The sequence below is a fragment of the Colobus angolensis genome, unplaced genomic scaffold (assembly GCF_000951035.1).
Source record: "Colobus angolensis palliatus isolate OR3802 unplaced genomic scaffold, Cang.pa_1.0 Scaffold246, whole genome shotgun sequence".
NCBI classification, from domain to species: domain Eukaryota; kingdom Metazoa; phylum Chordata; class Mammalia; order Primates; family Cercopithecidae; genus Colobus; species Colobus angolensis.
Window position 1 is genome coordinate 1,716,589 of NW_012115666.1, and position 13,565 is coordinate 1,730,153.

General features: G+C 41.0%; 2 protein-coding genes across 2 annotated transcripts in view; both read left to right on the forward strand.

Annotated features, from left to right (window-relative positions):
- LOC105514493 (chromosome unknown open reading frame, human C9orf153) overlaps positions 1-2,079 on the forward strand; it is a 44,232-nt gene extending 42,153 nt beyond the window's left edge. Inside the window, exon 4 of the mRNA XM_011945884.1 lies at positions 1,655-2,079. Within this exon, the coding sequence (XP_011801274.1) occupies positions 1,655-1,700 (46 nt within the window). The 3' untranslated portion in view covers positions 1,701-2,079. The remainder of the gene's footprint in view (positions 1-1,654) is intronic.
- The window catches only part of ISCA1 (iron-sulfur cluster assembly 1), a 114,179-nt gene that overhangs the window by 64,042 nt on the left and 36,572 nt on the right, over positions 1-13,565 (forward strand). The window lies entirely within an intron of this gene.

A 13,565-nucleotide genomic window follows, 5' to 3' on the forward strand; every position in this document is an offset into this window, starting at 1 on the left:
AGCCTCCTGAGTAGCTGCGATGACAGGCACCCACCACCATGCCTGGCTAATTTTTTGTATTTTTAGTAGGACGGGATTTCACCATGTTGGCCAGGCTGGTCACTTTGGGAGGCTGAGGCAGGTGGATCACCTGAGGTCAGGAGTTCGGGACATGAGGCTCTTTAGTCACCAAAATTATCTGCTCTAGGACTTTCTCTTGTCAAAGATCCCCTTCCTTCTTTTTGCCACCACTTCTTGCTATGCCAGGTCTACAAAGATCTTGTCAAACTCCCTGAAACTTGGCAACTGGCCTCATGATCGGACTGCTGAGCACCATGGCCAGTCGCAGTATCTGTTCTACTTAGGGAGGTATGAGCCCAGTGAAGAGTCTCTGGCACATGTCTTCTACTTCAGACATGTACAAAGTCTGTATAAAGACTTCTCACCAGGCAGGCCCAGGCCCTCCCAGTACAGGGATGGAGGACTGATTGGGGTGGGGTGGTGCCTGCTCAGTCTTTGGACTACAGGTGACCTGTTCAAATGTCACCACATGGGGGACAGCAAAGTCGCCCACCAGAAATAGACCAGCCATCCTGCTTGTCTGCTGTGACCATAATTCTCCTTATACTTGTTTCTGTGGCCCATTGGCGCCTGGTTTTACACTCCAGCCCCTGCCTTCAGCCTTGCTTTTGTTGTTGTTTTTAGCATTACAATGTATTTAGCCATGAAAGGGGTAGAAGGGAAGGGAAAGGGGAATGGCTGCTGGGGAGGGGAACATGGGTTGTGTCTTTGTTTGATTCCTTCTTGTTGGCTCATTGGCTCTTTGAAGGAATTGTAACTGTTAATGACACCTCAAGCTTGTGGGTCCTGAGTGAGTGTGGAGAATGGCCAAATTCTAGCTCAGCCACTGCCCTTTTATACTTAGGGCTTACATTAGCATCTTGGAAGAAATGACACTAACAATCTGTGCACTTTTGACCCATCTTCCCCTCTGTTTTAGGATCCTTTTCTCCTCCCTGCTGCTCTCAGTGCTCTGCAGAGCTCTCTCCATTTGCACATTCTGTTAGGATCCAAGCACAGAATGAGACACTCCCTCCACCTGCCGGGGCCCTGCAGGGTCCACTCAAGCCCAGTTAGCCAGACCCACTCAATTGCTGTTTAGGAGTGGGCTTTACATGAAATCGACATCACAGGGTCTCCCTTAAATTTATGAAGCTTTAGGCCGGGTACAGTGGCTCACTCCTGTAACCCCAGTATTTTGGGAGGCTGAGGCAGGTGGATCCCCTGAGGTCAGGAGTTTGAGACTAGCCTGGCCAACATGGTGAAACCCCATCTCTACTAAAAATACAAAAAAAGTAGCCGGGCGTGGTGGCGGGCACCTGTCATCCCAGCTACTCAGGAGGCTGAGGCAGGAGAATCACTTGAACCCAGGAGGCGGAGGTTGCTGTGAGCCGAGATCACCCCACTGCACTCCAGCCCAGGCAACAAGAGCAAAACTCTGTCTCAAAAATAAATCAATAAATACAAATTAAAAAGAAAGCTTTAGAAATGGCTTTCTGCCAGAAAGAGGGGACTCGAGTTCATCATAGGCTTACCCTGTCCATGAAGCATCTCTGAGTCATGAAAGGTTGAGTAACAACACCATGTGATTCTTTGAAAATACGATTCTTTTCAGGAAGACAGTTCATGGATCTAAGGGATCTGGAATGGAGATATTTTAAGGGGCTTGCGAAGTGGAGGCGCACTACGGCAGTTTCCTTCACAGACGTAAAATACAACACTGAGAAGAAATTTGTAGAGAGCCAGGACATGCCTGATGTTATTTTTCCCCCTATAGTTCGCAAGTCTTTGGTCATTTATCCTCAAATTGATTATCAAAATGAAGGAACTTATTCTCTTAAATTGAATATGTAGTGTATGAAAATATTTTGGACATAGATTTTTGCTTTCGAGAGCATTGAATTTATACACAAAAAGCACAGAAGCCAAGGACCCAATGGAACATCTGAACTGAGTGTGTACAACACACAGGAAGGTGTACTGTAAAATTAAGCCATTAATACAGAGCAAAAGGTCCGGTTTAATCTGCTAATGTGAGAAGTGGTTTGGACGGTGCGACCCATTTGGACCAGCGCTAAAGCAAATATAAGTCATGTGAAAAGAAAAGATGTAACTGAAGAACACACAAGCAAGAATAGCTTTTTAAGGAATTTTAAGCACACAAGGAAGTTCGTCATCATAAAAGTATTTGGTAAGTTCGACAAATAAATTAACACCTGAGCATATAGAGATCGACATGAAAACTTAAATATAATCTATTAACTGTCCAGTGACAAAGAAGGAAACAGCATCCATGAAATAAGAACAGAAATATTTGAAAAAGAACAAATTGGAAATCTTGGAAGTGAAAGATACAGTCATTGAAAATTATAATAATAACCCTTGATAAATTATCCCAGTGGTACCCTGGATATATCTGAAGAGAGAGGGCTAACAAGTTGGAAGACAGCATTGAAAAGCTTATAGATCATAGCACAGTAAGGCAGAAAAAGAAGAGTATTGGAGGGTAGAATGAGAAGTTCAGAAATGTATACAATGGAATTCACAGAAAAAAATAGAAGAATGGAAAGTAAGTGATATGGGAAAATAAAATGAGAGAAAAGTCTCAGGAAACACAGGAGACCTTGAACTGAAAAATCACAGACTGATTAGCAAGATATTGAAAATAAAGCTATGCCCAGAAATAGTGTAGCAAAACTATGGACCACTAAGCAATAAAGGAAAATGTAACCTGCAAAAGAGAGATGGATTACATACAAAGAAACGACAAATTGACAATAGAACGCTCATTAACAATAGAGGTCAGAAGACAATAGTGCCATATACTTACAATGCTGAAGGAAAACAGCTGTCTGTAATTCTACAAGCAGCCAAACTCTCTCTGAGGAGTAGGGGTAAAATAAATATGTTAAAAAATACACGAGCCTAAAAATGTTTTTTTTTTTTTTTAAGACGGAGTCTTGCTCTGTCGCCCGGGCTGGAGTGCAGTGGCCGGATCTCAGCTCACTACAAGCTCCGCCTCCCGGGTTTACGCCAATTGCCTCAGCCTCCCAAGTAGCTGGGACTACAGGCGCCCGCCACTTTGCCCGGCTAGCCTAAAAATGTTTACTATCCATAATCCCTTTCTTAAAAAACTACTAATAAAGTATGTATTTTAGTAAGAACCTGGAGGGAATGCAAGAAATAATGGCACGCAAATTGTTAACAATATATGTATGAATGATTGTGTAGATATTAAAATATATTTCCAGATTCTATTTCCTAGTATGTTATTTTTAAAAGTTGTCTCCATATAAGTGAAATTATTCTGTAGTCTCCACTTTTTGCACTGTTTTTTAAAACCAGATTTTGGTATTAAAATGTATGCTGGTGGCCGGGTGCCATGGCTCACACCTGTAATCCCAGCACTTCGAGAGGCTGAGGCAGGTGGATCACTTGAGGTCAGGAGTTCGAGATTAGCCTGACCAACATAGTGAAACCCCATCTCTACTAAAAATACAAAACTTAGCTGGGTGTGGTGATGGGTGCCTGTAATCCCAGCTACTTGGGAGGTTGAGGCAGGAGAATCGCTTGAACCCTGGAGGTGGAGGTTGCAGTGAGCCCAGATTGTACCATTGCACTCCAGCCTTGGCAATAGAGTGAGACTCCATCTTCCAAAAAAAAAAACAAAAAATATGCTGGCTTCAGCACAGTGACTATCTTCAGCAGAAGATACTATCTAAAATGAGCATGGGGGGGATATCTGGGGTGCACACAGTGTTCTGGTTTTTCATCTTTCTGCACAGATGTGTTCAATATGCAAAAGTTATTCAAGCTACACACAGCTATTAATTTTTCTCCATGCATATAATAATTCAAAAAGAAAAAAAAAGATTTTAGAGCCAAGCACAGTGGTTTGCTCCTGTAATCCCAGCTATTGGGGAGGCAAAGGCAAGAGGATCACTTGAGACCAGGAGTTCAAGAACAGCCTGAGCAATGTGGTGAGACCCTGCCTCTAAAAAATAATGTTACGGCTGGGCGTGGTGGCTCAGGCCTGTAATCCCAGCACTTTGGGAGGCCAACGCGGGTGGATCACAAGGTCAGGAGGTCGAGACCAGTCTGGCCAACATGGTGAAACCCCATCTGTACTAAAACACACACACACAAAAATTAGCCAGGCGTGGTGGCGCGTGTCTGTAGTCCCAGCTACTCAGGAGGCTGAGACAGGAGGATCGCTTGAACCTGGGAGGCGGAGGTTGCAGTGAGCAGAGATTGTGACACTGCACTCCAGCCTGATGAAAGAGAAAGACTCCATCTCAAAAAAAAAGAAAAAAAGTTACAAAAATTAGTTGGGGGTGGTGGTGTGCACCTGTAGTCCCAGCACTTGAGAGGCTGAGGCAGGAGAATTTCTTGAGCCCAGAAGATCAAGGCTAAAATGAGCTATGATCATGCCACTGTACTTCGATCTAGGCAACAAAGTAAGACTCTGTCTCTTAAACAAAACAAAACACAAAAAACAGTTTATTATAAGTTATGCTAGCTTTATACAATGAATTGGGGAGTTTTTAATCTTTTTTAAGATCACAGATATTTAAACAATATTAGAAATATTGAAGTCTAGCTAGAACTCAGCTATAGAACCATCCACCCCTGATAACTTTTCTTGTTTTTATGAAAATGTTTAAACATTCATAAAAATGGATAGGATTCTACAATGAATTTGCATATATCCATAATCTATATTCAACAGTTATCAAGATTTTACCACATCTGTTTTATCTGTTCCTTTTGTTGTGTTTGCTGTGTCTGCTGAAGTACTTTATAGCAAACTTAGGCCCTATGTCTCCCTTGTTACTTTTGTTTGCATCTCAGAAAAATATGGACATTTTATTTCATAGCCACAGTGCATTCTTTACTAAGAAAAGTTAATAATTCCTTGGTACCATCTTTGTATCTATATTGAAAGTCACCTTATTATCATAAAATTATATTTTTCTATTTGGTTTGTTTGGATCAGTATCCAAGCAAGGTCTAAAGATTGCATTTGATTGTTAGGTCTCTTAAGATTCTTTTAGTCTAAAGTGATTCCTCATTTTTTTCATGCAGTTGACTTACTGTAGAAATAGGTCTATTGACATGTAGAAGGTCCTGCCTTCTAGATTTGTATCCCCGTGGTGTCATTTAACTTGTTCTTCTATCACATGTATTTATTTAGAAATAAATGGATAGATTTATTTCTTATAAAATGGGTGTCTGTTAAAGACTTGATTGGTTTTGAGCTCACCTCTTTTTGGAAAAAGTACCTCATTAGATGGTGCTATGTACTTCAGATTGCTTCACAGTACAAGGCAAATAATGTCTTATTGTTCTTTAGTGAGTTTCAGATTGAGTAAAGGATTCAGGTGATGACAGTCTGATGCCTCTGTTTTATAAAGTCCCCATCAACTTTTCACCTAATAGCTTCCATCCTTTGATGATGATGGTAGGCAGTGTTGAAGTCAAATAAAATATAGAAGCATATATCTAAATTTAAAACATTTTATTTGGGAAGCAAGAATTGCAATTGGAGTCATAAACACACACCAGGTGGTCTTCAGTATGTCCAAAGAACAAAGATAAGGTTGCAGTTTTCAGAAAAAGAAGAAATGTTACATATTATTCTGAAAGAAAGTTCACTGGCACTAGCAAAGTTTTGGGGAACTGGCAAGCTCTAATTGGTGAGTGACCGTGGTGGCTAAAACTAGTCTTAGAGTCTAAGCAGGTTGTTCCAGTAGCCATTAGATAAAACTGGTTTTAAGTTATAGCAGACCGTTTTGGGATCCAGGCTTGCAGAGAATGACATTCTTGGAGCAATGTTATGTGTCTTAGTGCTTTTTTCCTGGCCCCTCAACTCTCATTTCGGTATGACAAGAACAATCCAATTTGTATGATCAACTTTTATAGCAGCCTCTAGGAGGTTCCCCGTGATGGCCGCCTCCTTGTATTGACTTTTTGTGCAATCTCCTTTTCTTGACTCTAGGCTGGACTTAAGACTTCTAGAATAGGGTGCAGCAGAGGTGATGAGATGTCATTTCAATAATAAGCTCCCAAAAAACTGTGGATTCTGCCTTGGGCATCTTCTCTTGCTCTCTTCTTCACTGCTAGCTCTTAGAGAAGCCAGCTGCCATCTTGGGAGATGCCCTATGGAGAAGCCCATGTGGCAAATACCTGTTGTTTCTGGCTAACAGCCAGCAAGAACCTGAAATCTGCCAAGAACCCCATGAGTAAGCTTGCAGGTGAATCTTCCCCAACTCAAGTCTTGAGACGACCGCAGCCCTCGTTGACATTTGATTGTAGTGTTGAGAGACTGAACCAGGACATCATGTTAAGCCATGCCCTGATTCCTAACCCACAGAAACTATGAGATGATAAATGTTTGTTGTTTTAAACTGCAACATCCTGAAGTAATCTGTCACACAGCAATAGATAACTCGTATTATGACCTTTGCCTCTTACTCTGTCCTAATGGAATCCAGGAGTCAGCAGGTGCCCGACTGCAGAAATGCATTTGTTTCTTTGTGTTTCTGGTGGTCTCTACCTCTCAGATTCTAGTGCCCCATCTCAGAGCACTCCCTGGCTGGCTAGTCTCAAGAGGCCACTCAATTACTCTCTAAAATACCTTCTTATTTTAATTCTCCACTTTATACACATATGATTGTGTAATCATACAAGTATCATATATGATCATACAGATGGTATATCATTTCTGTCTTTTTTTTTTTTTTTTCCTGAGATGGAGTCTCACTCTGTCACCCAGGCTGGAGTGCAGTGGCGTGATCTTGGCTCACTGCAACCTCTGCCTCCTGGGTTCAAGAGATTCTCCTGCCTCAGCCTCCCAAGTAGCTGCGATTACAGGTGTGCACCAGCACACCCGGCTAATTTTTGTATTTTTAGTAGAGACGGGGTTTCACCATGTTGGTCAGGCTAGTCTCGAATTCCTGACCTCGTGAGTCACCTGCCTCGGCCTCCCAAAGTGCTGGGATTACAGGTGTGAGCCACCACGCCCAGCCCTATAATTTTTTCTTGTTCACTATATAATATCAGTTGGTCTGTCTTTCCCAATAGGAACCTTGTCATTCTGTTTGTCATTGTATCTCCAGTGCCAAGGACACTCCTTGACACATGTACATACTCAGTGATGATTTGTGGAATGAATCATCACAGGTATTAGGTATTTACTGAGTAAACTAGAGTATCCATGTGGAGCTACAGTTTTTCCCTCCACGATGTAACACATTTTCTCTCCTCATATTCATTTTCCCAGAAATTTGCCAGAAAAGATAAAATTTCTGCAGCTATTGAAGTGCCTGCAGACAGTATCTAGACCTAGTGACAGATACAATGATTCGTGTACTGAATTCTATTAAGGGTGGTGAATACATGAGTTTTCTTTGTACTAGACGTTAAAGAGAAAATCATATTTCTTCAAGAGCTCTCATTCAGTTATGTGACCATTGCCACTATCTAAACTTTTTCCACTTGTGATAAATTGCCCCCAAATTTAATGCATCATCAAATTGAGAACCTGTTGTACCAATTTGGTTTCTAATTTTCCTCTAATTTGTATCTGTTTCCAGAATGGTAATATAGTTAAACCTAAATCATATGAAAAAAATGAAATTAGGGGCTGCAGAGTCACATGGAGTTTCATTAGAGTATGTAACACAATCAAGATTCTGAGATAACAAAATGTAACAATTTGCAAAATTACCATGGGAAAACTAACGTTGTATGATGAAAATAGGAGGCATAAGAACTCTGAGTTTGTGTGGCTTCTTATGAAGAAATGATGACTAAAGGGTAAATGCGTTAATTTAAAAGTAACTCTTGGGGTCTCTTTCCAGGCCCCAAAACAAAACAAATAATCAAATTACTGCCATGTCTGAAAATAGAATTAGAAATTGTGATTTTGAGAAAGAGATATATGATATCAGTTGAAGCAGAGGGTGATAATAAACCAGACCTTTTGGTGACACCAATTAACGCATTTGGAAAACACATGAATAGAAGATAGGAAAAAGATAAGCCACAAAAAATAGGAAAAAGCCAACAAAAACATATTGTAATGAATTAAGTCTTTAGATTTTAAAACACAAAACCACCTCATACACTGGGATTCAACTTACGAAGTGACTTTATTTAGATAACCCCGCCCCAAAATTATTATAATATACTCAAGTACCTATTTATCTCTATCAAACAGCACCTCCTTTTTGATGTGACTTTATGCTCTCTAAGTAGTAGTGAGGATGAAGATTCTTTAGAGTTTTACCACTTAACAAAACAATCTTGATTTATTGTTTCACTCAAGACGCTATATTGAGATAGCTTTGCTGCGTATTCAAGCAAATACACTAGGAGATGGACACCATGTTTTATTCACTTATATTTTCCCACTCCCTGTAACTAAGAGAGGACTGCCACCATTCAGGGATTTTCCAGAGCAAAAGGGAAATCTGCTCTCTCGGCAACAAGAAAACAACCCTATTTAAAAATGGGCTTAGGATTGTCTCGGCAATGCAGGTTCTTTTTCGGTTCCATATGAACTTTAAAGTAGTTTTTTCCAATTCTATGAAGAAAGTCATTGGTAGCTTGATGGGGATGGCATTGAATCTATGAATTACCTTGGGCAGTATGGCCATTTTCACGATATTGATTCTTCCTCTCCATGAGCATGGAATGTTCTTCCATTTGTTTGTGTCCTCTTTTATGTCATTGAGCAGTGGTTTCTAGCTCTCCTTGAAGAGGTCCTTCACATCCCTTGTAAGTTGGATTCCTAGGTATTTTATTCTCTTTTTAGGTATTTTACTCTCTTTGAAGCAATTGTGAATGGGAGCTCACTCATGATTTGGCTCTCTGTTTGTCTGTTATTGGTGTATAGAAATGCTTGTGATTTTTGCACTCGATTTTGTATCCTGAGATTTTGCTGAAGTTGCTTATCACCTTAAGGAGATTTTGGGCTGAGACGATGGGGTTTTCTAAATACATAATCATGTCATCTGCAAATAGGGACAATTTGACTAATTGAATACCCTTTTTTTTTTATCCTGCCTGACTGCCCTGGCCAGAACTTCCAACACTATGTTGAATACGAGTGGTGAGAGAGGGCATCCCTGTCTTGTGCCAGTTTTCAAAGGGAATGCTTCCAGTTTTTGCCCATTCACTATGATATTGGCTGTGGGTTTGTTGTAAATAGCTCTTATTTTGAGATATGTTCCATCAATACCTAGTTTATTGAGAGTTTTTAGGATGAAGGGCTGTTGAATTTTGTCAAAGGCCTTTTCTGTATCTATTGAGATAATCATGTGGTTTTTGTATTTGGTTCTGTTTATATACTGGATTACGTGTATTGATTTGTGTACGTTGAACCAGCCTTGCATCCCAAGGATGAAGCCCACTCGATTGTCGTGGATAAGCTTTTTGATGTGCTGCTGGATTCGGTTTGCCAGTATTTTATTGATGATTTTCTCATTGATGTTCATCAGGGATATTGGTCTAAAATTCTCTTTTTTTGTTGTGTCTCTGCCAGGCTTTGATATCAGGATGATGCTGGCCTCATAAAATGAGTTAGGGAGGATTCCCTCTTTTTCTATTGCTTGGAATAGTTTCAAATGGAATAGTACCAGCTCCTCCTTGTACCTCTGGTAGAATTCAGCTGTCTTTTTTTGGTTGGTAGGCTATTAATTATTGCCTCAATTTCAGAACCTGTTATTGGTCTATTCAGGGATTCAACTTCTTCCTGGTTTAGTCCTGGGAGGGTGTATATGTCCAGGAATTTATCCATTTCTTCTAGATTTTCTAGTTTATTTGCATAGAGGTGTTTATAGTATTCTCTGATGGTAGTTTGTATTTCTGTGGAATCAGTGGTGATATCCCCTTTATCATTTTTTATTGCATCTATTTGATTCTTCTCTCTTTTTTTCTTTATCAGTCTTGCTAGTGGTCTGTTTTGCTGATCTTTTCAAAAAAACCAGTTCCTGGATTCATTGATTTTTTGAAGGGTTTTTTGTATCTCTGTCTCCTTCAGTTCTGCTCTGATCTTAGTTATTTCTTGTCTTCTGGTAGCTTTTGAATTTGTTTGCTCTTGCTTCTCTAGTTCTTTTAATTGTGATGTTAGGGTGTCAATTTTAGATCTTTCCTGTTTTCTCTTGTGGGCATTTAGTGCAATAAATTTCCCTCTACACACTGCTTTAAATGTGTCCCAGAGATTCCAATACAATGTGTCTTTGTTCTCATTGGGTTCAAAGAACATCTTTATTTCTGCCTTCATTTCATTATTTACCCAGTACTCATTCAGGAGTAGGTTGTTCAGTTTCCATGTAGTTGTGTGGTTTTGAGTAAGTTTCTTAATCCTGAGTTGTAATAAAAATGGGCAAGGGACCTGATGAGACATTTCTCAAAAGAAGACATGAAGATGGCCAACAGGTAGATGAAAAACTGCACCAAATCACTAATTATCAGGGAAATGCAAATCGAAACCACAATGCAATATCACCTCGCTCCTGTTAGACTGGCTACTACAATAAAGATAAAATATAACAAGTATCGGTGAGGATGCAGATAAAATGCACCCCTGTACACTGCTGGCGGAATGTAAATTAGCACAGCCACTTTGGAAAACAGTATGGAGGTTCCTCAAAAAACTGAAAACAGAATGATCATGTTATCCAGCAATCCCAGGAGCTCTGGGTAGCCCTTTCAACAAGAGGCACAGAGGAGAAATACACACTGTTCACAGCAAGAGAATAACATAGGAAGGGTCAGACAAGAAACAATCTGACTTGAGAAAATAACCAAGAGAATGAATGCTTGGTCTTCAGTAGCTTCCCAGTTCCTCAGTCTACACTTTTTCTGGTTACGGCCCTGCTTTCCAGCTCTATGAGATACACCTATGCAGGGGCCGAGGGTGAGCTGATGAATCAACTTACAAAAGGCAGATTAATTAGAGAAAAGGAATACAAATTTATTTAACATGTATTCCTTGGGAGCCTTCAGAATGAAGACCCAAACATACAGGGGAGGGCCGTGCACAGTGGCTCATGCCTGTAATCCCAGCGCTTTGGGAGGCCGAGGTGGATGGATCACCTGAGGTTAGTGGTTCGAGACCAGCCTGGCCAACATGGTGAAACCCCGTCTCTACTAAAAATGCAAAAAGTTAGCCAGGCATGGTGGCAGTAATCCCAGCTACTCGGGGAGCTGAGGCAGGAGAATCACTTGAACCTGGGAGGCAAAGGCTGCAGTGAGCCGAGATCACGCCATTGTACTCCAGCCTGGGCAATAAGGCAACAAGAGCGAAACTCGGTCTCAAAAAAAGAAAAGAAAAAAAAAGATACAGGAGAAATTGTCCATTTTTATGCTTGGGTTCAACAAAGTATGGACAGCTGTGTAGAAATGTGGTTGGACAGGCTGGGCGCAGTGGCTCAAGCCTGTAATCCCAGCACTTTGGGAGGCCGAGACGGGCGGATCACAAGGTCAGGAGATCGAGACCATCCTGGCTAACATGGTGAAACCCCGTCTCTACTAAAAATACAAAAAACTAGCCGGGCGACGTGGCGGGCGCCTGTAGTCCCAGCTACTTGGGAGGCTGAGGCAGGAGAATGGCGTAAACCCGGGAGGCGGAGCTTGCAGTGAGCTGAGATCCGGCCACTGCATGGAAGAGCAAGACTCGGTCTAAAAAGGAAAAAAAAAAAAAAAAAAGAAATGTGGTTGGACAAAATATGATCATATGCTAATAGACAGAGGCAGGTAACCCTGCAAGGCCTGTCTGCCTGGATTCTTCTTGGCCTTTCTGAGCAGCATTCCTTCTTTCAGGCTGTGGGGCAGGGCCCTCTCTGGAATGGGGGTCTTATGACTTACAGTCAAACAAGGTTGGTCAGACAATTTCCTCACGGCTAGTTTTTGCACAGAAAGGCAGCAGGAAGGTTAGAGTAATATTTTTAGGTTTATGACTGGCTTTGGGAAAAAGGGATTCTGGTTTCTCTGACCCACCCTGGGGAAGGGGGATCCTAGTTTCTGTGACCCACCCTGGGGAAGGGGGATCCTAGATTCTGCTAGCATGGGGGAAAATGGGACCGAGAGACAGCAGGGCAGGAGGTTGGAGAAACACTGTTGTTTCTGAGGTCTTCATTTTGGGGTGCTGTTTTCTGAGCCTCAACACGTGAAATATTATCATAAACTCCCCTATTCTGATTTAAGCTGGATTGAGTTGGTAGCTGTTATTTGCCACCCAAAGAGTCTTAGTTAAGATAATATCAAATAGGAGAAAAAAACCAAAGAGACTGAGGACAGTAGAGATGTTAGGAGAAATAAAATGCTTTGAAGGGTTCTGGAATAAAGGCATTGTTTACACTCTGTTTTTCCATAAAATAAATTCGGGTATTTGAAATAGACACATTTTACTTGTTCTTTTATTTGCTTTATAGTAATATAGAAATATGGAAATGAATCCCAACAAATCAAAGAGTAGTGATCACAACCATCATAGAATGCATGCTATTAATCTAATAAGAATTTTAACACTATTATTTTGTACATTTTTATATATCCCTAACAAGTGGTAAGTAAATGCAGTTTTGTAAAAAAAAAAAAAAAAAAAAAAGTGAATCTTTGTCTAACATACTCAAGTTTGCTTTTTAAATGAATCCATGATGCTGTGAACATCTCTGCCCCAAATAGAAGTTGATCTCACTTTAACATTTGAAGTTTTTGAAGCTTACACATCTATAAAAGTAATCATAAGGTTCAAAGTTGAATAGCGTCCTCAGCATGCTATTGCCCCCTAGTGGTTAATAATAAGAACATGGATTTGAGTCAGGTGTTGCCCCAGTATACGGCTCAACTAGCTGTCCAGAACTACCCACGTCAGCTTAGCCATCTCACCCTGTGCTAACGAGATAAACTCGACCAACTGACTGTTGTTGGCTTCCATCCCCTAACCCCATCAGTAGTTTCTGAAGGGATTCCATCTTTCCCTAGAAAAATCTTGTTCCCAAAATTCTGACCTCTCTCTTAGTTTTCCACTATGTCCGCCTCCCAGGATTGGAAGCTCTAAGTTGTGAGCAAGCCAGGGAAGCTTGGGAAATCTCTCAGAGAAAGCACCCCAGCAATAGCTTATCTGGCTGCCATGCCATGGGACACATCTTGAAAACAGAAAAAGCAAAACGAAATGCTTTCCACTCCACCTTGCAAAATGCTGCACAGAGTGAAAACTACTGAGATTCATGGACTCATGAATAAGGCCACAGGCAAGCTCTCACCTTGTTAAAAAAGAGAGGCTGTCCTGTGTGTGCAAAAATACCTGGTGTCGACACTTCTTGATGAGTTACCTTGGGAGGGTCCCTCAGTTTCTCTGGGTTGGGTATCACTTGTGAAATCCTACCCTGACAAATTTGCCCCACCTGCCAAGGCACTTACCCTCTGTGCACCCAGAGCTCTCTGAGCCTTTTTTTTTCTTTCTTTCTTTCTTTTTCTTTCTTTCTCTCTCTCTTTCCTCTTTCTCTTTCTTTCTT